Below are 23,366 nucleotides of genomic sequence, written 5' to 3' on the forward strand. Positions count from 1 at the left end.
AGCTCCACTATAAAGGTCATCTGGGCATTTGGGAACATAAAAATCCAGTTCAGTTCAGTAAGTATTGACACAAAAACCTTTTTGTGTCAGACATTGGATTAAGCAGTCCTAGGAGAAGTCTGTCCTTTCCTTTAACAAAGTTTTAAGTGAATAACAGCAGAAGATGAGAAGAATAAGATAGAAGAGGTCACATTCAGGAAGGAGAGATATTGGTATGTCTTCTTTCTTCTTATATATTCATATCCTGGACAGAGTTTGATAGAAGTGGCAGAGGGGAGAGCAGCCCACAGGGGAGGGTTGACTTTGGACAGCATAGGAGTGGCAGGCTCGAGGGCAGTCACCTGGGTGAAAGGGAATGCAAGCCCGTGGGTCACTGGAAATGAAAGCCACTTCTAAGACTGCTTGGCAGTGAAGACCTTAAGCCATTGAGTCATAAGCCATTGAGTCATAAGCCATTGAGATGAAAAAAAATTAGCTAACTAGACTACTAGTGTTAGTACAAGGAAGGCAAACTAAGTAGTTTGTCTTGCTAAAAAAATTAGAGTGAGCTGGTACTTAAAGACTTGTTCCTGCTCTCCTTTTTTCCCAATTCTGTGTATTCGTTTCTTATAAATTTTCTCTCCAGCAGACTCTATCGCAAGAGAGTAGGGAGTTGAGTCGAGGAAATGCATGATAACAACGGGACGAAGGAAAAACCCCACAGCAGATTAAAGCTTCCATCAGTAATTGATTCACGTAGATTGTCATTTATGCTGACTGCCACATGGAAGGCACCGTGCTTGGGGCCCCTTCTCTCAAGCTGACCACTATCTTGTAGAAAGATTATCCAGAGGTAATAGTTCGGGGTGAGAATTAAGACACAAAAGGCATACAGCTGTTCAGGGAGTCCAGGAGAGTGAGACTTGCTTTCGGCTGCAGCCACCACACGTACGATTTTGGAGAAAGCAGTGTTTGAGCCGTGCCCTGAGGGTTGGGTAACACGGGAACACAACGAGAAGAGGGCGCTAGTAGGGCCAGCGGCACGCACAGCCTTCCCTGTGAGGGGGAGCAGGACTCTGCGGAGAACAGAGTTGGCGCCGGCCAGCCGAGCTGTGGTAGTGAGTGTGCGGCAGGCGCTGAGAAGTTCGCAAAGGCAGGTTTGGGCCAGATGGTAAAGCAGGANTGCCAACCTAAGGATTTTGGCCAAAGCATTCTTTGAACTCAGAAATTCCTTTTTTTTTTTTTCCTTTTTGCTTTATGTAATCTAGCTGAAAATTCTGGTGTGTTTTTTTTATTATTATAACTTAGCTTAAAATGCTATGTGTATCGTGTCTTACCTTGTAGAAGAAAAACAGCAGTGGGACAGAGCTGGGTCTAAACATAATGTGTGTGTGTGTGTGTGTTTTCTCCTTCTCCCCATGCATTACCCAGGGCAGGAAGCCCAGGACGAGGACAGCAGCGATTCGGAAGCAGAAGAGCAGAGCACCAGCCAGGACCCCAAGGACGTGCCCAGTCAGCCCGGCAGCAGCAGCCACAGGCCCCGGGCGGCCTCCTGCCGAGCAGCGGCCGTCTGGTGCACCGACAGTGGCTCCGATGACTCCAGGCGCTGGTCCGACCAGCTCAGTCTGGATGAGAAGGACGGCTTCATATTTGTGAACTATTCAGAGGGCCAGACCAGAGCCCATCTGCAGGGTCCCCTTAACCACCCGCACCCCAACCCCATGGAAGCGCGGAATTACAGCAGACTAAAGCCCGGTAACTAGGCGTGTGGTGTCCATTTCTTGTTCCTTGTGGGTGGTGTGAGGGCTGGTAGAGTGAGGCAGCGGGCTTTCGTTCTCCCTGCACCCCGTCCCTGTGACCTTAGCCACCCACAGAGAAGGCCTCTTCAATGTCTTACCCCACGACGGTGTTTGCTCTATGTTGGGCATTTCTTAAAGAAAAACACCTCACACCAGAAACTTCCTTTCTTCACACATCATGAAAGCTTTTGAAAATGGGCAAGTTATTGATTACAGATAAATGAAACTATATTTACGGGTAGCTTTGTCTGTTAGAGAGTTAGAGGCAAGGTTCTCAATTGGAGAGAGTCTGTCTTCTTGCATTGAAGGTTTCCCCATCTCTGCATTGTCTGCCCCGGCCCATGACCGGTGTTCAGCTAAGACAGCTTCACCTTCCGCCGAGGCCGCGGCTGCTGGCGACAGGGAGAGCTGCTCTAACTGTGCGATGCAGCGCCCTAACTTGGAGAGCGCTGTATGAGGGCGCACCTACCCAGTGCCGGCCTCTCTCGCTTCAGGGTGTAATGTCTTGCAATTTTGCACTCCAGGGTACCGCTGGGAACGGCAGCTGGTGTTCAGGAGCAAGCTCACTATGCACACAGCCTTCGATCGGAAGGACAACGCGCACCCGGCAGAGATCACCGCCCTGGGCGTCTCCAAGTAAGTGCCCGACCTTGCCAGCTCCTCCCCCCACGGAGTCACTTGCTTAGCCCGGGTCCACACATCCAGACCCGTCTTCGGAGAAAACAGATTCCGTTTGCAGTGTCAGACGTTGCTTGAACAGACAGGTGAGAGGAAGAAACCTGCCAGTGCATGGAGTTTAAAATCTCTGTTCTTCGAGGTTACATTAAGGTTTGATCCAGAGACTTGAGATGAAAGTGTAAATTCGGGCTCGGTTCTATTTTTGTCTCTTCCTACACACACCCTCACCCCAGCACACACATCCACGGAAACGTGGAGAACCTCAGCAGTCACAGAAAGCGCTCTTCAGCCACGTGGCTGTGCGGAGGCCTTCCCCGAGGTAACTCCATGTCGTGTCATGTCTCCTGCAGGGATCACAGCAGGATCCTCGTTGGTGACAGTCGAGGCCGAGTGTTCAGCTGGTCCGTGAGTGACCAGCCAGGACGTTCTGCTGCTGACCACTGGGTGAAGGATGAAGGAGGGGACAGCTGTTCAGGCTGCTCCGTGCGGTTTTCTCTGACGGAAAGACGGCACCATTGCAGGAACTGCGGCCAGCTCTTCTGCCAGAAGTAAGATGAGATGCGAGCGTTTTGAGTTTCTGTGGGTCAGGCCCCTAGGATGTGCGTTGTGCCCTGCACGGAGCTGCTCATGTGCTCCGGGGTCCCCAGCACACGATGCCACGATGGTCTAAACCAGCCTTCGCTTTCTCCTTGTTCCTTTTTCTCACAATTGTGAGAAATTCTTTCTTCTGTTAAGAATCCTCACAAACACCTGGTCCTGCGAGACTCAGAACGGAAAGGGGCTATGTTCCGTCGTGTTTGCGTATAAAACCCTGTGGGTGCGCACACTCGCCTGTCACCCCGTCCGCCACGTCTTCTGCTTGGGGTGCCTGTGGTCTCCATAAACAGCACCGTGTTATCGTGGCGTGGGGTTTCCGTTTTACAGAAGTACAGCAAACTGTACCTTGTATTAGAACTTCCTTTTTTACTCAACACTGGTTTTGAACTCCGCGTAAATCACTAGAATTTTCATTGTGGCCGTTGTCGTGGATCTTTGGTACGAGCATACCAGAGTTCACTGCTGCCCTTGCCGGACTCGTAGGGGGGAGACTGGCGCGCCGCCCGTCCCCTGGCCGGTGCCGCAGGACCGCTCGCAGCCGCCTCTTCTCGGTGCGCTGGCGTCGAGGAGGCGCCTCCGGCCGCGACGGACAGATCCGAACGCGCTGGAGCTGCGCTGGCTGTGGCCGGATGCGTCTCGGCCCGCGGTGCTGCCCGACACGGGCTCGGGCGGGCCCGCAGGCTGTCCGGGTTCTTCCGCCGGCACTGCCGCACGCTGTCACTCCCGCGGCATTGCCGCACGCTGTCACTCCCGGAGCCGCTGTAACTCGCAGCGCAGAGGTGAAGCCGCGTGGCCTTTGCTTCTCCGCCATTGGAGTTTGCACTTGGCTAACGTGGCCCATTTTCCTTTTAGGATTGCTTGTCTTTTCTCTTTTCCCCCGTGCTTGAGGAGTTCTTTATTCACTCTGGGTTCTAATTCTTTGTCTTTTCTGCATCTTGCAGGTACCTTCTGCTGGTCTGTGGCCTCCATTTGCGCTTTATATGTATTTTTTCTGACACACAAGTCTTTAATTTTGATGTAGTCACATTTCTTACTTTTTGTGATTTTTGCTTTTTGTGGCTTAAGAAATCTTTTCCTGTCCTGAGATCATAAAGACAGCCTTGTTTATTTTCTTTTACAAGGTTCAGGGTTTTGTTTTCCACGCGGAGGTCTTGAGGTCCAGATACACTTGGAGTTTATTTGGAGGTGTGCTTCGTCGTGGGGACCCTTTTTAGTTCCCTTCTGTGGACAGTATGTTGTCCCATCACTGTTGATCTGGATGTGGTCTCTGTTGCACGGGGTCGCCTACGTGCGTGTGCAGTCCTCTCGCTCCGTGGCCGACAACGGGAAGGACCTGCAGGCAGCACTCTCTCATGCTGACATTGCCCAACTCTAGAGATCCTGTCACGGGAGCATGAGCTGTGTAATTGTTTCTGAGCCACTTACTGCGGTTTGCGGGCACCGGCGTATTGAAAAGGGTGTGGCCATTGGGTTTATACTGACCGGATGCTCCCTGGGTTCCTGTCCATAATGTCATCTCAGGCAGGTTACTGACCCTCTCTGGGGCCTGTTTTTTTATCTGTAAAATGTGGATAATTATACCTCTCCTCCTGGAGGTGCTGTGAGAACAGTGAAATTATGTGTGTGAATTTTATAAAACACCGAGTATGGAGTCTGGCAATATAGGTGTTCAGTAAAAGATGTTGTTATAGTTTCTTTTTTCTTTTTTCTTTCTTTCCAGATTAATGTCTTAAACCTTTTTCCTGAGAAGTCTGATTCAAGATGAGTGAGGTAGACAGTTGGTGCCAGCCATTCCTTATGGGACTTTGTATGAGCTTGGCAGAGGGTTCTGTCTTATGCTTCTGTGCTTGGAGAGGCCCACTTTATGAAACCTAGTAACCTAGTAATTTTTGGTAGTCAACACCCCCCAAATGTACCCTGGCACACATTCTTCCTTGTCATGTTTAACTTTCCAAATATTATTTAAGGGTAGATAATTCTTTAAATTATCCATTGCTTTCAGATGTCTGGTGGAGGCCGTATTTGAAAAACCAAACCAACAGTGATTGATTATGATAGAGCAGACACAGAAGGCAGAGCAGAGCCCTGCCCACGTTCTTTGTGCCTCTCATTGGTGAGAGAGTTTGTCAGCACTTCTTTTTTTTTTTCTAACAGTTTTCTTTCTTTTTTTTTTTTTTTTTAGAGAAAGTGTGAGCAGTGGGGAGGGACAGAGGGAGGAGAGATTCTCAAGCAGTCTCCCTACTGAGTGCAGAGCCGATGTGGGGCTCAATCTCATGACCCTGAGATCGTGACCTGAGCCGAAATCAAGAGTCAGAGGCTTAACCAACGCTTAACTCAGGCACCCCTGAGACTTTGTCAGCACTTCTGAGGGTCTCGTCAAAGTCCCAGGTCCAAGAACGGCCTTTAAATCCCTTAAGCTGGTGACACTTTGTTTATCTGGACACCTTACTGGTAGGTTATTGGAGGAAAAATAATTCTCTATCTCAGGAGCGCCTGGGTGGCACAGTCATTAAGCATCTGCCTTCGGCTCAGGGCGTGATCCCAGCGTTATGGGATCGAGCCCCACATCAGGCTCCTCTGCTAGGAGCCTGCTTCTTCCTCTCCCACTCCCCCTGCTTGTGTTCCCTCTCTCGCTGGCTGTCTCTCTCTGTCAAATAAATAAAATCTTTAAAAAATACTACTACTAATAATAATTCTCTATTTCAGTCTCATGAAAAGGCAAGCTTAAAGTGATTAAATGCCACATCCAAGGTCACACCCTGCTTTATTCCAGGAAGAGGAATACTTTTTAAAGAATTTGAACACCTCTGAAGTAGAGTCTATTTCAGGGAGTTCTATCAAGATAAACAGAAAATGAGAACTTTTGGACCAGACAGAAAAGCCAAACTACTGTTCAAGAAATCACCGAGGGGTAGATCAAACAGGGCTTCAAAGCCCAGAGGAACTTGATAGTCTTTTAAAATGATCAGTAAATCTTCTGCCAAGAGAAAAAAATTAAGCTCCAAGTGAAGACGTTGGCATCCCTCCCGGGTTTACAGGGTACGAGAGCCCGTCCCGCACGGGGAAGAATGGCCTCACAGCTGTTCAGACCCTTTGGCATCATCCCGAAGGAAAATGTTGCCTTTAAAAAAAAAAAAAAAAGAAAAATCTCTTCAGTCACACAGATAGCTTGCCTTGGTTTAATATTACTTTTCTTCATAGACCGAAACAAATAATATGGTGTTGTGTTTGGTCACGGGTGAACCGCACGCCGCAAACCAGTGCGTCCTTGGCATTCTTCTGGCGTCATACTTCTGGTCTTGGGCATTATGGTGCCGGCTTTCTGTTCAGCTTTTATGTTTGTTTCTCAGCCCAGTGATGAAACGTGGAGAGGACCTGTAACTACTTGATTTTGCCTTTCCTTTAGGTGCAGTCGGTTTCAGTCCGAAATCAAACGCTTGAAAATCTCATCGCCAGTGCGCGTGTGTCAGAACTGTTACTACAACCTACAGCACGAGAGGGGTTCGGAGGATGGTCCTCGGAATTGCTGAGGATTTGACAAGCTGGTTGCCGATCGCGGTCTGTAACCCCCCTTCCCGATTCCCCGCTCCCGGCTCACAGCTCGAAGGCGTCGAAGCAGTCTCCGTTTACGCCTCTCTTCATACCACGTGTTTGAAGCGTCGAATTCAGTGGGATCAGTGAATAAGCGGGTGCAGAGTGCAGCAGTGGGGCGGACACTGTTCAGGGGACAGCACAAGAAGAACAGGAGGTGGTTCCTAGGAGCGACTTTTCCAGTATCCCATTCTCCCTGTTACCAGTAGCTGTCTCCAAGAGAAAATCCTCACTTACTAACTGTCTTTTCTTGCGTCTCATTTTTATAGATCTACTCATCCTTATTTGGAAAAACCACCACCAACAAAAAAAAAGGCTTTTAGAAAATGGTTGTAAATCTGACTTCTTTGCAAGTAACTGTGTATATTGTAAATAGGTATAAAGGCCTTTTTTTCTAAATAAGGACTTAACTGTCTGTAACATGAGACTTCAAACTAAACCACTAACTCAGTGAACTACTTAATGGTTTGTCTGACATCTCTCACAAATTAATTATAAATATGTTTTTTAAATCCTCAAAGACATTATCTGTGGTCTTTTCTCTCCCCTTTCCAGCCCAGCCTGTGTGCCCGATGTCCTTTCTTTCAAGTTGCCCACAGTATCTCCACTTAAACTAGGCTAGTAACCAAAACAATGCGGACCTTCTTTAGGAAACAGTGTGGGAGACTGAGAGTCCTGCCATAAGATACCTTGGGAATACCTGGGCATCTTGCAGCTGGCTACGTGCCACCTCAGTGTTGTTCCAGTGTCCTAAGGCCCCTTGTAAACTCCTATCTGGACTGCCGTGTGGCCATAGCGTCCCTTCTGAGCGCTGCACGGAGATGGTCAGGTGATCGATGCAGTGCAGGAGACAGCCTCAACTAATGGAAATATATTTGCATGTAGCCCACATTAGCTTCTCTTGCATAGAACATAATAAGGGTGTGTCTTTGGTGACACCAATGTTCTACTACAGCTTATTTTCAAAAAAGGGTAAAAAATGAAAAAAGTGTACAGAATTAACATATAAACCTTGTAAAACTGGATCATGTCAGAACTGCTTATAATTAACCTTTACCATTTAATGCCATCTACCTGAAAACAGTGAGATTTATACTGTATCAATGTCTATTTTTTTGTTTTTGCTATGAATATAATTACAGTATTTTAATATTTAGTTATTTAATTTGTTCTACTAGTTGGATACAGAACACACAAATCCAGGGAGACTAAAGCTGGTTGGGGCTTAAGAGAGAAGTTTAGTTTACAGAAAAAAGGCTTTGGTGGTGGGATTTTTTAAAATGTGTGTTATGTACATATATATATATATATATATACACATATATATAAAAAACAAATGAAACAATTAATCTAGATTTTAACATTTTCAGATATTTAGTGATAATATTATGAACAATTCTAAAAGCCCTGTGATTTGAAAAAATGTAGAATTATTTATGGCCCAAGCAAGGAAGGACAGGCCTTCACAGCCTCGTGGAGGTATCGTACAAAGGACAGTGGCTTTGGCTTTCCCAACTTTCCATCTTTAGGCCCTGGTGACAGGCACACTTATGCACTAAAATGCACATATATGCACATGCATTCAAAAATAGGCATTGGTACAATAGTAATCTTGTACCTAATGGGCTGAAACCAGCTTAAGAACAAATTTGTTCTTCCTGATAACTAGGTCTCCAAGAGAAAATATAAAGGCTGCTTTAGTGCCTTATGCTTACTAAATTTAACCCTTTATTTACCGAGGTTTGAGCCTACAGTCTATTTATGATTACATATCAAAATTGATTAACACACTTCCATTTCTAAAAGTTCAGATACACTTGTTAATAAAAGGATTATTGGCATTAATACTTTAACTTGAAGAAAAGTTGTGTTCTGTTTTCCTTTCTGTGTCTTAACTCCTCCCCATGCCCCCCCCCACCCACCATCTTACTTCAATTCTAATAAATAATGCTGGATGTTCAACAGTGGTAGGAATTGTGCTATCACATAATCGTGGGCTTTGCCCCTGTCCGGCCCTACAGATGAGTTGTAGCAGTGTTATTCTACACTTTTTAAAAGAAGCGTCCTCCTTGTGTCTATGAACCATGTTTACCCCAAACCCAATGGCAGAGGTGTTCTTTAAAGAGTTGAATATATGAATGTGTGTATGTAGTTACTTGAAGGTTATTCCTCTGTGTAATACGAAGTCATATGGGATGAACACTTTTAAACTTTCCGACACAACTTCCGTAACTAGAAGGTGGAAACCAAAACCCTCATGATAGTATTTCCTCTGGCAGCTGGTGCTGTGGGCAACTGTTTTATTCGGTGGGGTTTCTTTTCTTTTTGCTTTCTGATGCAGAAATCACAAATCACTCACACATGCAAGTACACTCACATACATAAACTAATTGTTTCTCTGGATGTCTTTCTGTGTTTCGTGTACATTTGTTTACCAACATCTGTTCTCAGCATGTGCACCCACTTCGTGTGGTCCGTGTTCCTTCTCTGAGAGTACCTCACAGGGCTCCTGCCTGATCCGTGTACTTCATTTGTTCATCCGTCCATCTATGCTAACATTTGTGTGTAGCGTGCAACCGTAACGTCACGCTTCGGAAGAGGAAAATAGCTGCCCATAGCAGCCATCCGTCTGGATAATAGCAAAACACTCTAGATAAGTTATTTTGCACTTTCTTATGTATAAAGTTGGTAGAAACTTATTTTTTGCTTTGTATCATTTAAATACATTTTGTTTTGGTAAATGAACTGTGTATAAAATATTTATGCCGTTAAAACTGTTTTTAGAAAGTATTTTTAATTTCAGCAAGTTTGGTTACTTGTTGCATGACTATTAACACAGCTGACTTTTTGTGTCAGTGCAATGTATATTTTTTTGTCCTGTTATTAACTTGTAAGCCCTAGTAGTGGCCAATTATTTGTACAGCAGCAGAAGTAAATTGAAGATACTGGCTAAGACTGGATTGATTGTGGACGTTTGTACTATACTGCAGAATCCATATCTGTTCTTTGGTGGTTATGTAAAAGGCCTGAAGAATTACTATCTAGTGTGCAATCTGTGATAACTGAATGTTCATTGTATATCTGTCTCTGATGCAAAAAGGTAGAGTAACACAATTACAATACATGATTAAATGCAATAGTCCAGGTACTTTTTTTTTTCATTTCAAATAAATACCTACTATTTACCACCCAAAGAAAAAAAGTTGTTTTTAAGCCAGTTTATTCAGGGAAAGAGAAACAAAACAACACAGAAGGCAGATACTTCCCTAAACTCTGTGTAGTTCTTTTCAAGTTGTGAATGTCTCTTTCAGAAGCTCCTGCTTGCAGAAATGTTGGCTGTTAGGGTCTGGCTCAAGCTCTAGTTCGATCCATCTTTCAATGCTGTCTGCCTTGAGCTTCACAATGGTGCTGGCCTCCTGGGGCTGATGAGTGTGTGTGGACGGCCGCAGGGAGAGACAGCTGACTTCAGGAGATCACCTGCAGACGCGAATGGACCCACGGACAAAGCCTGCGTCGTGTGGTTTCTGCTCTTTTTCACTGAGCCTCATTCTCTGTCCATCACATTGTGAAAAGTAAGCAACAGTAAATCGTCTGTCTCCTACCCCTGCCATATTCACATCAGGAATATTCTGGTATCCTGCCCTTTTCCTGGAAGCACGGCACCTACTGTCATAAGCTGGTCTTTCCATTTCAGTCTTCAGGCTGAGAGTTAAGAACTCGCAAATCCATTCTTAATGTTTCTAGCCTATTTAGTTTTAAAACTGCCTTCTGAGTATAGAAAACACTTTTTATATTTATTTAAGCTGCTTTGGCAACTCTAATTTTCCTCTTTCTAAAGATGCTAACAAAATCCCAGTCCCATGTAAGCTTGAACGGCTGAGTCCCACATTTGAGAATATTGTGCTTGTTACAAATCCCACCTCAGTGCAACTCCCTTTAGAGGCAAAGATGAAGGAATGCCAAGAACTTCTAAGAGCAAACAGCCATTTCTTCAACAACAAAGTCAATGGTAAGAGAAAACAGGGTCAATCCCATTCCTCTAGTGCAGTACTACTCCGGTTTCTAGTCACCTCCAGAAGCTCTGTAGTCCAGGATGGGCATTGCTGAAGTTCTTTTAGGATTTAAAGGGCACACATGCAAACGATCACCAAGTCCCTTTTCGGCCATTTGCTTCTCTCCGATAAAAGGACACGTGCACCCCGCATTTTAGCCCCTTTGAAGCATCAGAGAAGAAGCAGGCCAGCAGAATTGGTATAGCATTGGCTTAGTCTCCTTACCGCTATTCTCATTTTCCCCACACGTCGCAAAGTTCTTTTTTATTTACTGTTCCTTTTGACTTTTGCTAGAATGGCAGCAAGCCAAGCTCCACACTGAGAGCCAGCATGGTGTTTTGGAGAGCCCCGCAGTAGGAGCTGAGAGCCTGAGGCTGCAGCCGCTCCCTGCTTGTGAACTTGAGATGTCCCTCTTGAAGCAGCTCAGTGCGTCAGGTTTTCCTGTGTCCGCGGTTGCCCGGGAGCAGGGAGGGGGTTAAGACCGCGCTTCCTCGGCTTCTTGGTTTTAGGACCTTTTGGCCCTTAAAAACTATCAAGGACCCCTACACTTGCTGTTTATGTGGTTTGCGTCTATCAATAATCATTGTATTAGAAATCAAAACAGATTTTAAAAATGTTAATTCATTGAAAAATAACAATGATAAAACCATTATATATTAAGATCAATTATATATTTCCACGGGGAAAAATCGTCCAAGCCAAAAAAACCAAAAACAACAATTTAGTGAAGAGTGGAATTGTTCTGCAATTTTGCAAATCTCTTTAATGTCTGGCTTAATCGAACACAGGTGGATTCTCCTATCTGCTTCTACACTCCATCTTGGGTACTTCACTTTGGTCGAAGCATATGAGGAAAATCCAGCCTCACACAGGTATGTGGTTGGAAAGGGGGGGAAGGATATATTAATAGCCTGCCCAGATTATTGTTTTTTAAAGATAATAGTTTGTTTCTTAAATTTTGGTTACCGTATGGCATCTAGAACTACATCAGTGAACTTTCGGTCTGTCTTGCTCTGTGAATCCACGTTCACCCGTGCGTGACTTACAGCCTGCACTGGTCATTTAGACAATATCGGGTCAGTGATGTGGTAGTGAACTACACCAGTGCTCCAGCTGACGTGTGTAGAGAAAGTCCACGTGTTGACTATTTCACTACAAAATAGATATTTTCGTAATCCAGTGGAACATCAAAGTATCACCAGCTGTCTTGGGAAATTCTGAGCCAAACAGTGATGGATATGAGTTTTCTAGTAGAATTTTTGCTTAAAACCTATAATTTTTCATTAGCAGTATATACTTTGAATGTCTCCTTTGAAGCAACAGGCTCACTTTGTTAATTTCAAGAACGTCTCTGCCCAAGAACCACAATTTGTCAGTACTTTTAAGTAAACCTGGTGAGCGGTGAGAAAAGCAGCTAGTTCAGCTCACAACCCGGTGACCACGGCGCTTTTCTTCAAGACCGACGTTGTACTTCAGGCTGGGGTGCCTTATGGGAGCTTCTCAGTTTGCGTCACACAACTTAAATTTCAAGATTTAATAAAAGTAGCAATTTTTACTGCTTCTCTCAGGACATTCTTAAGTGAAACGGCACTTTTTTTCCTTTATAGCAAGTGCTGGAGATAAAGAATACCGTGGTCCTAACCAGCAGTTTGGCGCCCCTGGCTTGATGTGTGTGTGGACTCCGGCAGTTCTACCCACCATTGCTTCTGCACCTCATTCAGTACAAGTATCAGTGCAAATCACATTTTTAGTATTATTACGAAAGCAGTCTAATCTTGCAGACTCCACAAAAGGCACTCAGAACTCCCAGGGCTCTGTGAACCTGACTTGCAGAAGCTTTAGTCCAAGGAACCCAAATTGTCAAGAAGCATGTTGCGTGCAGTCCTCACTTGAGAACAGTGTTCCTTATCGTAGGCCTGGGGCTTCCAACGGGGCTCCCACTGAAACCTGCCCAGTGCAAGACCAGGCCCCACCTGCCGTCCGCCCGCCGTGGGCGGCCACACCAGCCATCGGAATACCACCTCCGCTCAAAGGAGCGCAGAGACCAAGAGTGTTATCTCTGAAGCATTGGAGTTTCTAGTGTCATGTTAGTTCTTTTAGCCAAGACTTTCAAATTTTGATCAAGTAAAAAAAAAAAAAGCTTAAGTAATATTTTCAGGGGCACCTGGGTGGCTCAGTTATTAAGCATCTGCCTTTGGCTCGGGTCATGATCCTAGGGTCCTGGGATCGAGCCCCGCGTTGGGCTCCCTGCTTAGCAGGGAGCTTGCTTCTCCCTCTGCCTCTGCTGCTCCCCCTACTTGTGCGCTCTCTCTCGCTTGCTGTGTCAAAAAAAAAAAAAATCTTCATGCTGGGGACGGTTCTACCGGGTGTAATACACTGGTGAGGAGCCTGGTGGCAGTCGGTCCGGGGGTTCAGCTCCCGTTCCACCTCGTACTGTGAAATTGGGCTCACTCTCTGCATTTGAGTCTCCTCACATGTAAGTTTTGTATTATGACACCTGCCCCCAGAGAACTGTTACAAGAATGAAATCAGGTTACATAGATAGGGGACAGGTAGCGCCTGAGACGTGTGTTCTCAGTATATCGTGTCCGGGTGGAAATAGGAACATGAAAGGAATGCGTTGAAACATTTGTAAAAGCCTAAAGAGAGCCTGGCAGGTGGTAACTCTTCCTTTAGACACACAACAGGCAGAACGGTAGGTGTGGGAAGCGGCCTGAGAAATCAGCTGTCCAGACCCTCATTTAACGCTGGAGGAAAGGGATTCAGAGAGGGCTTTGCTGGTCCCAGAGCTGCGCCGGTGCTGAGTTTCCTCTCAGCTCCACCCCTCAGCTCTGACTCCCAGGCCGAAGCTCTTTACCAACGGTTCCCGGTTTGCCTTTTCCTTTTTTGTTTTTTTGTTTGATGCTGGTGACTGCAGTGAAAATGTGCTTAGGATTTTTTTTTTTTTCAGTATCATCCATGCATAATCATGCCTTACTTTATTGAGAAAATAAAACACTAGAACTTCAGCCTTGGCCTTCCGCTGTCACACTTCCAGCTCTACGAAGGAAAGGTGCAGGCTGCATTCCAGAGCAGAGGACAGTTATTTAAGGACAAACAAGTTATTCATTAACTTGTCCTCAAGCACCACTTTAAATTTCAAACCAAAGCTATACCCTAAGTGCTATTTCTTCTTTCTTTTGTTTTAAGATTTATTTGAGAGAGAGAGAGAATGAGCTGGGGTGGTGGGAGAAAGGGCAGAGGGAGAGGGGAAAGCAGATGCCCCACTGCCCAGGAGCCTGACGTGGGGCTCAATCCCTGGCTCAAACCCTGGGATCATGACCTGAGTCAAGGCAGACGCTTAACCGACTGAGCCACCCAGGCGCCCCCAAGTGCTATTTCCAGCCACAAAAGGGAGCCACTCTTGTAACCTCATTAGAAACAAACCCTAGAGCGAAGTTCAGCCTAAGGAGTTTTTGCAAAGTTAAGGATCATCCCGTCGGGCTCTGCAGGCTGATTCTGCCAAAAGGAAGAAACAGATCTGTGAAAACATGGTATCAGGTCCGTGTCTGGCTCGGATGTGGGTCCGCCCATGCGGACGTATTTTGCCGTCTCCAAAGGCGGTTTTCGTGTTCCTGCTGGTACCTCTACCACTGGGCCTCGAGGATGATCGTAAACGACACGAGTACCCTCTTCAGGACCTTTCTAGCCGTAAACAAAAGGCGTGCTTTCATGTAGGTTTCTGTAACTCAGTTTTCAGCAAGTCTATTCTCAGTTTCTAATTCAGTAAGAAAGACACTCTCTTCACAGTTGTCTTCTTAGCTCTGCGGTCTTCGTATCACCCTGCTCATTTGTCACCTCATCTTCGATATGAATTGAATTCATGCTCTTCTAAGTTACATATACTACAAAGCCCTACCAGAACGTTCTCTCTACCGGGATTGTGTTCCCTCCAGGCCGGGTTTTGGTCTTTGGCAGCCCGTGTCTGCCCGCTGGCCCGCCTGCCTTCGTTCCGTACGGGCGTCACCCACTGATGTGCTCCGCCTCTGCAGTACGGTCACTCCGGCCGAGGCTTAAGTTCCCTGAGACGCAGTGCGCGTGCGTTCTCCCTGACCCCGGCCCCTCCGTCAGGTGGGGGGCCGGCTGCTTCCGCCGTCGCCCGCCTCTGTGCCTCCCAGCCGAGGAGCCGCAGCGGCCCGTCGCGCTCCAGTCCGGGCAGGAGCGGCCTGACCCCGCTGCGCCCCTCCTCCCGCCTCACCCCCTTCTAGTCTTCAAGTGACCTTACGAGGGGCCTCTTCCGACCAGCCTGCACTGGCGCAGTTGGCCGGCCCCTCGCTTTTCCACGGTGGCCCTCGTCCGCGTTGTTCTTGCCCGTGGCACGTCCCGCAGTCTGGCCCACCGGCCACGCCGTGGGGGCGGCGGCTCCCGGGCAGCGCAGCTCCGCGGAGCCAGACGTTGGCGCCCGCCCGGCTCGCGCCTGTCCCCGGCGGGGAGGGTAGCTGCTGGCGGATTTGTTGAGTGAGAGAATTCGAGGCAGACGACCAACCTTTACCAATCTTTAACGTTTAGCTTTTGTTTTTATTACTGTAGGAAGACTCTTAACCCGAGTTCTACCCTCTTGGCGCACGAAGTGCGCGATCCCGTCCTGCTAGCGTGGGCCCGGTGTTGCACAGCAGAGCCCTGGACCTGACCGCCCTGCATAACTGAAGCCTTGTGCCTGCCGAGCAGCAGCTCTCGGTTCCCCCCCACGCCGCGCCGGCCAGACACCATGCCACCCTCCACTTCATGGGTCTGATTTCTGTAGAGGCCTCCGGTGAGGGGAATCCTGCCGTCTCTGTCCTGTGACGGGCTTATCGTGCGTAGCGGAATGTTGGGGAGCTTCAGCCTTAATGTAATCCGCTTTGGGGGAGGTCTTAAATCCTCTTTCATGTGTTGAATTTGAGCTTTCATAGACCACATGCCCGAGCACTTGTGTTTCAAACTCTCACTGGAGTTTGATCTTAAACGTTCAAATCTCCTTAGCTCTCGAGGGTACCTTTGAGCAAGGCACGCTGGCCCTATGGGGAGAAGCAGCTGCCTGCCAGCCCAGGGTAGGAGCCTTAGGGTCTCTGCAGCAACACCAGAGAAGAAAGCCAGCCCTCCTCCTCCTACTCCCACCTCACTGGGGGGGGGGGGGGGGGTGTTAAATATTCCAGCGCAGGTCCCGCCCCTCAGTGCTGCCCATCAGACAGTTCACAGAGAGGTGGGACCCATTGTCGGGTCCCATTATGGAACCAGCTGGCCCTTCTCTGATCCTCCCAAAGCCCAGAATAGCCTACCCTGCAGATCCCATCATTACAGGTTCCTAAATCAGATTTTTAAACCATTTGATTGAGCTGTAATTAACATACTATAAAATTCATCAGTTTACAGTGTATGACTCTGTTAGTTTGTTTTAGTATGTTTACAGAGTTGTGCAGCTATCACCACAATGTGATTTGAGAGCATATCACCCCAAAAGAAACCCCATACCATTAGCAGTCACTTCCCATCCTCCCTGTCCCCTACCCCTAGCAGCAACAAATTACTTCCTGTCTACAGATTTGCCTATTCCGACATTTTGTATAATGGAGGCAAGCAATATGTGGTCTTTAGTGACTGTGTTTTATTTCACTTAACACATGTTTGAGATTCATCCATATCGTAGCATGGATCAGAACTTCGTTCCTTTTTATTGCTGAGTCTAAGTCCACTGCATGGACATATTACACTTTGCTCATTTACCACTTGACGTGGTTTCCACTTTTTCACTATTTGGGAATAACACTGCTGTAAACATTTATGTACAGGTTTTTGTGTGGAAGGGCATTTGGCTTCTCTTGGGTGGAGTTGCTGGATCATACTGTAACTCTACATGTAACATTCTGAGGGACTACCAGACTGATCTCCAAAACCATCGTTCCATTTCACATTCCCTCCAGCAGTGTATCCAGTCAGTTTTTCCTCTCAGGGAACAGCACCAACCAACCGGCACTCCCCCTCCTTGTCCCGTACAGGCCCTCCTTAGAACGTCTCTTTTCGAGACAAGCCACTTTCCAATATACCTTCAAGAAAGGCACCTGGTTAGGAAGTAGGAGGCAGCCTGCACCAGCAGCCTCTGAAGGCGCCAGAGTCTCTGCTCCTGTTTGGGTTTCTCCTGCCACCTCTCCTCCTCATTCCCTCCCCAGATCCAGCCAGGCGAGGGCCCCTCCTGCAGAGACCACAGTCACAGCACCTTCAACAATGTCTCCCCAAGTAACCCAGAAATTCTTTAGAGGGCAGGAGGGTGTATCTGAAGGCTCTCATTGAGAATTGATAAGAAGTTCTGTAGGCACTGGTTTTATTTGTTTTTTTTTTAATATTAGCGTGTACACTTGGTCACTGTTCCTCAGCTGAGGGTGTCCTATTTGAATCAAGACCTATCTCTTCTCTTCCTGCTTTAAAATAGAATTGCCAGCGTGGGATTTCCAGCTACGGCTGAGGGAGAGGCTGGCATAACCTCTCCCCAGAAAGGATCTATAAAGCTGGACAAAATTATTTCACTGCTCTGGAAATCAAAGAAAGATCTACAACAATATGAGAAGCATCTATGCTTGAACAACTGGTGCACAGTGGGAGTCTTTGCAGTTCTTTCCCCAGGCTACTCCCATTCCCCGGCCAGCTTAGTTGACATGGAGGTTTGGTCAGAGCTTGACAGAACTATGAGGACCCCAGCAGTCCAAGAGGATTCACTAGATTTGAAACAGTGGATGAAACTTGAACCCAGGGAAGTTGTCAGTGGAAATGGCCATCCCAGCAGAGAGTGAGTGGGGTGAGCTAATGGCCCCATAAGCCTGGAATTGTGTGTTTGAGTCAAGCATATTCTTGGATGAGGCTATGCCCACGCACAGTGGAGACCTGAAGAAGGTCTCACTTATCTACATACTCCTGGCTGACCTTGACATTGCCCACAGTATCCTCAATAGGCAAAAGTGATTAATAAAATACCTTCAAAATTAAAAGGCATCAAACTTCCAAAGACACCATTAATAAAAATCAAGCCATGCACCTAACAACTGAGTATCAAACTATGTGAGGCAAAAACTGGTAGTGCATTCAGCTATTTCTCCTTGAAATTCTATCATAGTTGAAGACTTCAACATGACACTATCAAAAGTGGACAGATCTAGCAGGCAGAAAATCAGCTAGGATATAGTTGAACTCAACCCCATCAATCAACTGGGTATAACTGATATCTATAGACTGTTTCAGCCAACAACAGCAGAATGTGCACGCTTCTCAAGCTCACATGGAACACTCACCAAGACAGACCACACTCTGGGTCATAAAATACATCTTAATTTTTAAAGACTAGAAATCATACAGTGTCTGCTCTCAGGCCACTAAGGAATTAAACTAGAAACCATTAGCAGGAAAATCCCAAAATACATGGACGTCAAGTACCACACTTTGAAATAACACATTAGCCAAAGAAGAAATCTGAAGAGACATTTAAAGATATTTTGAGCTAAATGAAAATGAAAACACAACATACCAAAATTTGTGAGATGTAGTGAAAACAGTTCTTAGAAGGAAATGTATACCACTGAATGCATATATTAGAAAAAATATCGAAAATCAATTACCTAATTTCCAGTTTAAGAAAACAGAAAAAGAAAAATTAAATCCGAAATAAGCAGAAGGAGAAAAGCAAAAATAAAATTTAGAGGAGAAGTCAGTGTAATTGAAAAACAAAATACAGAAAATCAGTGAAACCAAAAGCTGGTTATTTAGAAAGATCAATAAAATCAGTAAGCCTCCAGCCAGGATATTTACAAAAAGAGAGATAGAGGAAGGGAGGATACAGATTACTAATATCGGAAAAGAAAGAGAAGATAGCACTACAAATACTATGGAAATTAAAAGAATAATAAAGGAACACTATGAACAACTCTGTCCACAAATTTGATAACCTAGATGAAATGGACCTATTCCATGAAAGACACTATTTGCCAAAGCAAATTGCCAAATTGTCTGAATAGACGTATATCTATCAAAGAAACTGAGCCAATAATTAATAACCTTCCAAAACAGAAAGCACCAGGCTTAGATGGGTTCACTGGTGAATTCTACCAAACATTTAAGAAACAAATTCTATCCGTTCTCTACAGTCTTTTTTGGAGATTAGATGCAGATACTTTCTAACTCATTCTATGAGGTCAGCATTACCCCAGTACCAAAACCAGACAAAGACATTACAAGAAAACTGCAGACCATTATCTGTCATGAATATTAGATGCAAAAATTCTCAAAAAAAATATTAGCAAATCAAATCCAACAATGTATAAAAGGAATTATACACCATAACCAAGTGATACTTATCCCAAGTATGCAACATGAGGCTGGCTAAGCATTTGAAAATCAATTAATGTAAGCCATCACATCAATAGGCTAAAAGTGAAAATTCATATGATAATCTCAATAGATGCGAAAATATAACTTGACAAACTCCAACACCCATTCGTGATAAAACTCCCAATAAACTAGGAAAAGAGGGGAACGTCCTCAACTTGATACAGACTATCTATGAAAAAAACCTACAATTAACATCATACCCAATGGTGAGAAACTCAAGAGCTTTACCACTAAGATCAGTCAGTTATAAGGCAAGGATGTTCCCACTCACCACTCCTTTTCAAATCATACTGGAAGTTCCAACTTATGCAATAAGACAAGAAAAATAAAAATATACAGTCTGGAAAGGCATAAAACTATCTTTGTTGGCAAATGACATGATCATATGTAGAAAGTCAAAAGGAAATTGGGAAAAAACCTCCTGAAACTAATAAGCAAGTTTAGAAAGGTTGCAGGATATAAGGATAATATACACAAGTCAATCATTTTCCTATATACCATCAATGAACAAGTGGAACTTGAAATTAAAACCACAATGCTATATTTACATGAGCATCCCCCAAAATGAAATACTTAGGTATAAATCTAACAAAGTATGTACAAGGTCTCTGTGAAGAAACCTACAAAATTCTGATGAACAAAATCAAAGAACTAAATAAGTGGAGAGATTTTCCATGTTCATGGATAGGAAGACTCAATACTGTCAAAATACCAGTTCTTCCCAAATTGATCTATAGACTCAGTGCAATCCCAGTTAAAATCCCAGAAGATTGTTTTGTGGATATCAATAAACTGATTCTAAAGTTTATATAGAGAGGCAAAAGACCCAGAATAGCTAACACAGTATCATAGGAGAACAAAGTTGGAAGACTGACACTACCCAACTTGAAGACTTACTTATAGTAAGTTATAAGTCATAAGCTTACATATAGTGAGCTGTAAGTAAGACTTATAGCTACAATAATCAAGACAGTGTGGTAGTGGCAAAAAAAATAAACGTGTAGATCAATGGAACAAGACACAGAGCTCAGAAGTAGGAGCACGTATAGTCAACTGATTTTGACAGAGGAGTAAAGGCTATACAGTGGAGCAAAGAGAACAAGGGTGGTAGAACAACTGGACATCCACATGCAAGAAAACGAATGTAGAGACAGATGTTACACCTTTCACAAAACGTACCTCAAGATGGCTCAGAAACCTAAATGTAAAGTGCAGAACTATAAGACTAGAATATAACATAGAAAACCTAGATAACCTTGGGTATGGCAGAGACAACATCTAAGTCGTTGTTACCTCATAGTTACTACATCATAGGTACCGCATCAAAAGGCACAGTTCATGAAAGAAGGAATTGATAAGCTGGACTCAACTAAAATTAAAATTTCTGTGGGTGCCTTGGTGGCACAGTCACTTGAGCAACTGACTCTTGGTTTCAGCTCAGGTCCCAGGTCATGATCTCAGGATCGTGAGATCAAGCCCCAAGCTGGGCTCAGCACGGAGCCCGCTGAAGTTTCTCTCTCCCTCTGCCCCCCCTTCCCCTCCCCTGCACACACACTCTCTAAAATAAATAAATAAATATTTTTAAAAAATAATAAGATTTCTGTCCTACAAAAGATAATGTCAAGAGAATGAGAAGATAAGCTACAGACTGGTAGAAAATACTTGCAAAAGACACATGATGAAGGACTGTCATTCAAGATATACAAGAACTCTTAATAAGAAAACAAACAACTGGGGCACCTGAGTGGTTAAGCGTCAGTCAGTTAAGCGTCTGCCTTCAGCTCAGGTCATGATCTCGGGGTCCTGGGATCGAGCCCCACATCGGGCTCCCTGCTCGGTGGGGAGTCTGCTGCTCCCTCTCCCTCTCTGTCCCTCCCCTCTGCTCATGTTCTTTCTCTCTCTCAAATAAAATCTTTAAAAAAACAAACCAAAAAAAAAAAAGAAAGAAAACAACCCCATTAAAAACATGGGCCGAAAACCTTCACAGGCATCTCACCAGGGAAGGTACACAGATAACAAGCATATGAAAAGATGCTTGGCTGCTGCCTCCTCCTGCCGCTTCTTGTGCTGCTCGTGCTCGCTGGGTGCGGACCTGGTAGCTCCCTGGGAAGTGGCAGCTGGGGAGACTCCGGCACTCACCGTGGCCGATGAAAAGCCCAAGGATTTTTCATCTTTCAGATTGATTTCAGCAGCTGAAAACAGCTATATGCTCATTTCTCATACAGAATCAGAAATGTGTGGATTTCTGAAGCAAGTTGGGCTGCTGCTCCTTTGAAAGGGTTTGTCAATGAGGCAGATCAGATCCCGACTCCCTGAGCCAATCAGTGAAATAGACACACCGCACCATCAGAGAGGGAGGATGAAGACGGAGTTGGCGGTTCCAGCAGCAGACGGGAGGTATCGACCGAGAAGGGAGCCTGCTGCATTACCACTGAGCTCTGCCCCTCCAGACCAAGATGACACTCGCAGTTAGAAAACTGCAGTCTGGTCCCACCACATGCTGGCCACTACAGCAGAACTTTCTCTATTCTTTCATTTTTTCCTTCCCATTCCTTTATTATACAGTAGCTGTATGTGCACCTGCATACTGCATTTTTGTTACAAAATGGCCAATGGTATGTTTGGATCAACATCAGATGGAGACGGGATGGGGAAAAATACTGGTTCTGTGAAAATGCCCCTTCTGTCCATTTGTGGCATGCTCACTCAGCTCTTACCTTTATAGTCCAGTAAGTTACTTTGTGCTCACTCTTTAACAAAAAAAGAACATAAAAATCCTTGCATACCCTGTTTGATTGGAGAATATTAGTGTTTTTCATTGATCACTGTAGAACCAAGGGCAATGTTATAACTTTTTTGTCTGCAGCTGTTACGTGTAGGGCAATGTCTTTAAGTAGGGATAAATTACTCTAAAATAAATGAATCCTAGATCATTTTCCCTTCAAGTGTCTTGTCGTTTAAATAAACTTCTTATTTAAAAAAAGAAAAAGATGCCGCACGACACACACCATTGGGGAAATTAAGTTAAAACCCCACGCCTACCTACCGGAACGCCTCAACTCCAGAACACCCACGACACCAAGTGCTGGCACGCGTGTGCAAAATAGGAATTCTCATTCAGTGCTGCTTAAGAATGCAGAATGGTATGGTCATGTTGCAAGACAGCCTAGCACTTTCTTACAAAACTGAACATACTCTTACCATGTGATTCAGCAACTACAATTCCTGGTATTTATCAAAGGGAGATGAAAAATAAGGTCTGTCCCAAAACCCGATGTTTGTAGCACACCGATGTTTACAGCAGCTTTATTCATAGTTGCCAAAACTCGGAAGCAAGCAAGATGTCCTTCAGCTGGTGAGTGGATAAACTGTGGTACATCCAGGCAATGGAATATCTTTCAGTGCTAAGAAATGCGCTCTCAAGCCATGAAAAGCCATGGAGGAAGCTTAAATGCACGCTACTAAGTGAAAGAAGCCCGTCTGAAAGGCTCCAACTGTATTCCTGCTGTAGGACACCCTGGGAAAGGAAAAACTATGATTCCCGAAAAGACCAAGGGTTCGGGGTACAGGGAGGAATGAACAGCGGAAGCACGGAAGTTTTTAGGGCAGTGAAAATACTCTGTATACTACCACAATGATGGGTATGTAGCATCATACTTTTTTCCAAATCCGAAGAAGTTATACCACCAAAATGAACCCTAATGTAAACTGTGTACTTGGGTGATTATGATGGGTCAGTGCAAGTTTATCAGTGTAACACATGCACGACTCTGGTTGGGGATGTGAATAATAGGGAGGCTATGAATGTGGTGACAGATAGATGGGAGGGGGGTGCAGGGCAAAGGATTTATGGGAAAGGTCTATACCTTCCCCTCAGTTTTACTGTGAACTTTAAACTGCTTTAAAAAGAAGTATTGGGGCGCCTGGGTGGCTCAGTCATTAAGCGTCTGCCTTCAGCTCAGGGCGTGATCCCGGGGTTCTGGGATCGAGCCCCATGTCAGGCTCTTCCTCTGGGAGCCTGCTTCTTCCTCTCCCACTCCCCCTACTTGTGTTCCCTGTCTCGCTAGCTGTCTCTCTCTCAAATAAATAAAATCTTTAAAAAGAAGTATTAAGAATGAAGGGGAAAAAAAAAAGGAACTGAAAAGACAAAAAAACCACAGCCTGGGAGAAAATAATTGCAAGTCATGTATCCGATAAGGGTTTTACATCCAGGATGTAATCTCTTACAACTCAATACAAAGAAACACAATACAAAGAAGAACTATCCCATGTAAAAATG

At 45.2% G+C, this 23,366-nt stretch overlaps 2 protein-coding genes across 2 annotated transcripts in view; both read left to right on the forward strand.

Moving 5' to 3' along the window:
- Positions 1 to 9,838, forward strand: part of WDFY3 (WD repeat and FYVE domain containing 3) — a 235,221-nt gene extending 225,383 nt beyond the window's left edge. Inside the window, exons 63-66 of the mRNA XM_008693320.2 lie at positions 1,411 to 1,734; positions 2,303 to 2,414; positions 2,807 to 3,004; positions 6,460 to 9,838. Of these exons, the coding sequence (XP_008691542.2) occupies positions 1,411 to 1,734; positions 2,303 to 2,414; positions 2,807 to 3,004; positions 6,460 to 6,583 (758 nt within the window). The 3' untranslated portion in view covers positions 6,584 to 9,838. The remainder of the gene's footprint in view (positions 1 to 1,410; positions 1,735 to 2,302; positions 2,415 to 2,806; positions 3,005 to 6,459) is intronic.
- Positions 9,839 to 10,592: 754 nt separating this feature from the next.
- On the forward strand, positions 10,593 to 12,932 carry LOC121101530. Its single transcript, XM_040625320.1, has 4 exons — positions 10,593 to 10,653; positions 10,991 to 11,122; positions 11,485 to 11,568; positions 12,304 to 12,932. The coding sequence occupies exons 1-4, from the start codon at positions 10,593 to 10,595 to the stop codon at positions 12,774 to 12,776; spliced, it is 750 nt and encodes a 249-aa protein (XP_040481254.1). The 3' UTR covers positions 12,777 to 12,932.
- The last annotated feature ends 10,434 nt before the right edge of the window (positions 12,933 to 23,366 follow it).

Source organism: Ursus maritimus, unplaced genomic scaffold (assembly GCF_017311325.1).
Source record: "Ursus maritimus isolate PB19 unplaced genomic scaffold, ASM1731132v1 scaffold_8, whole genome shotgun sequence".
In the NCBI taxonomy this organism is placed as follows: domain Eukaryota; kingdom Metazoa; phylum Chordata; class Mammalia; order Carnivora; family Ursidae; genus Ursus; species Ursus maritimus.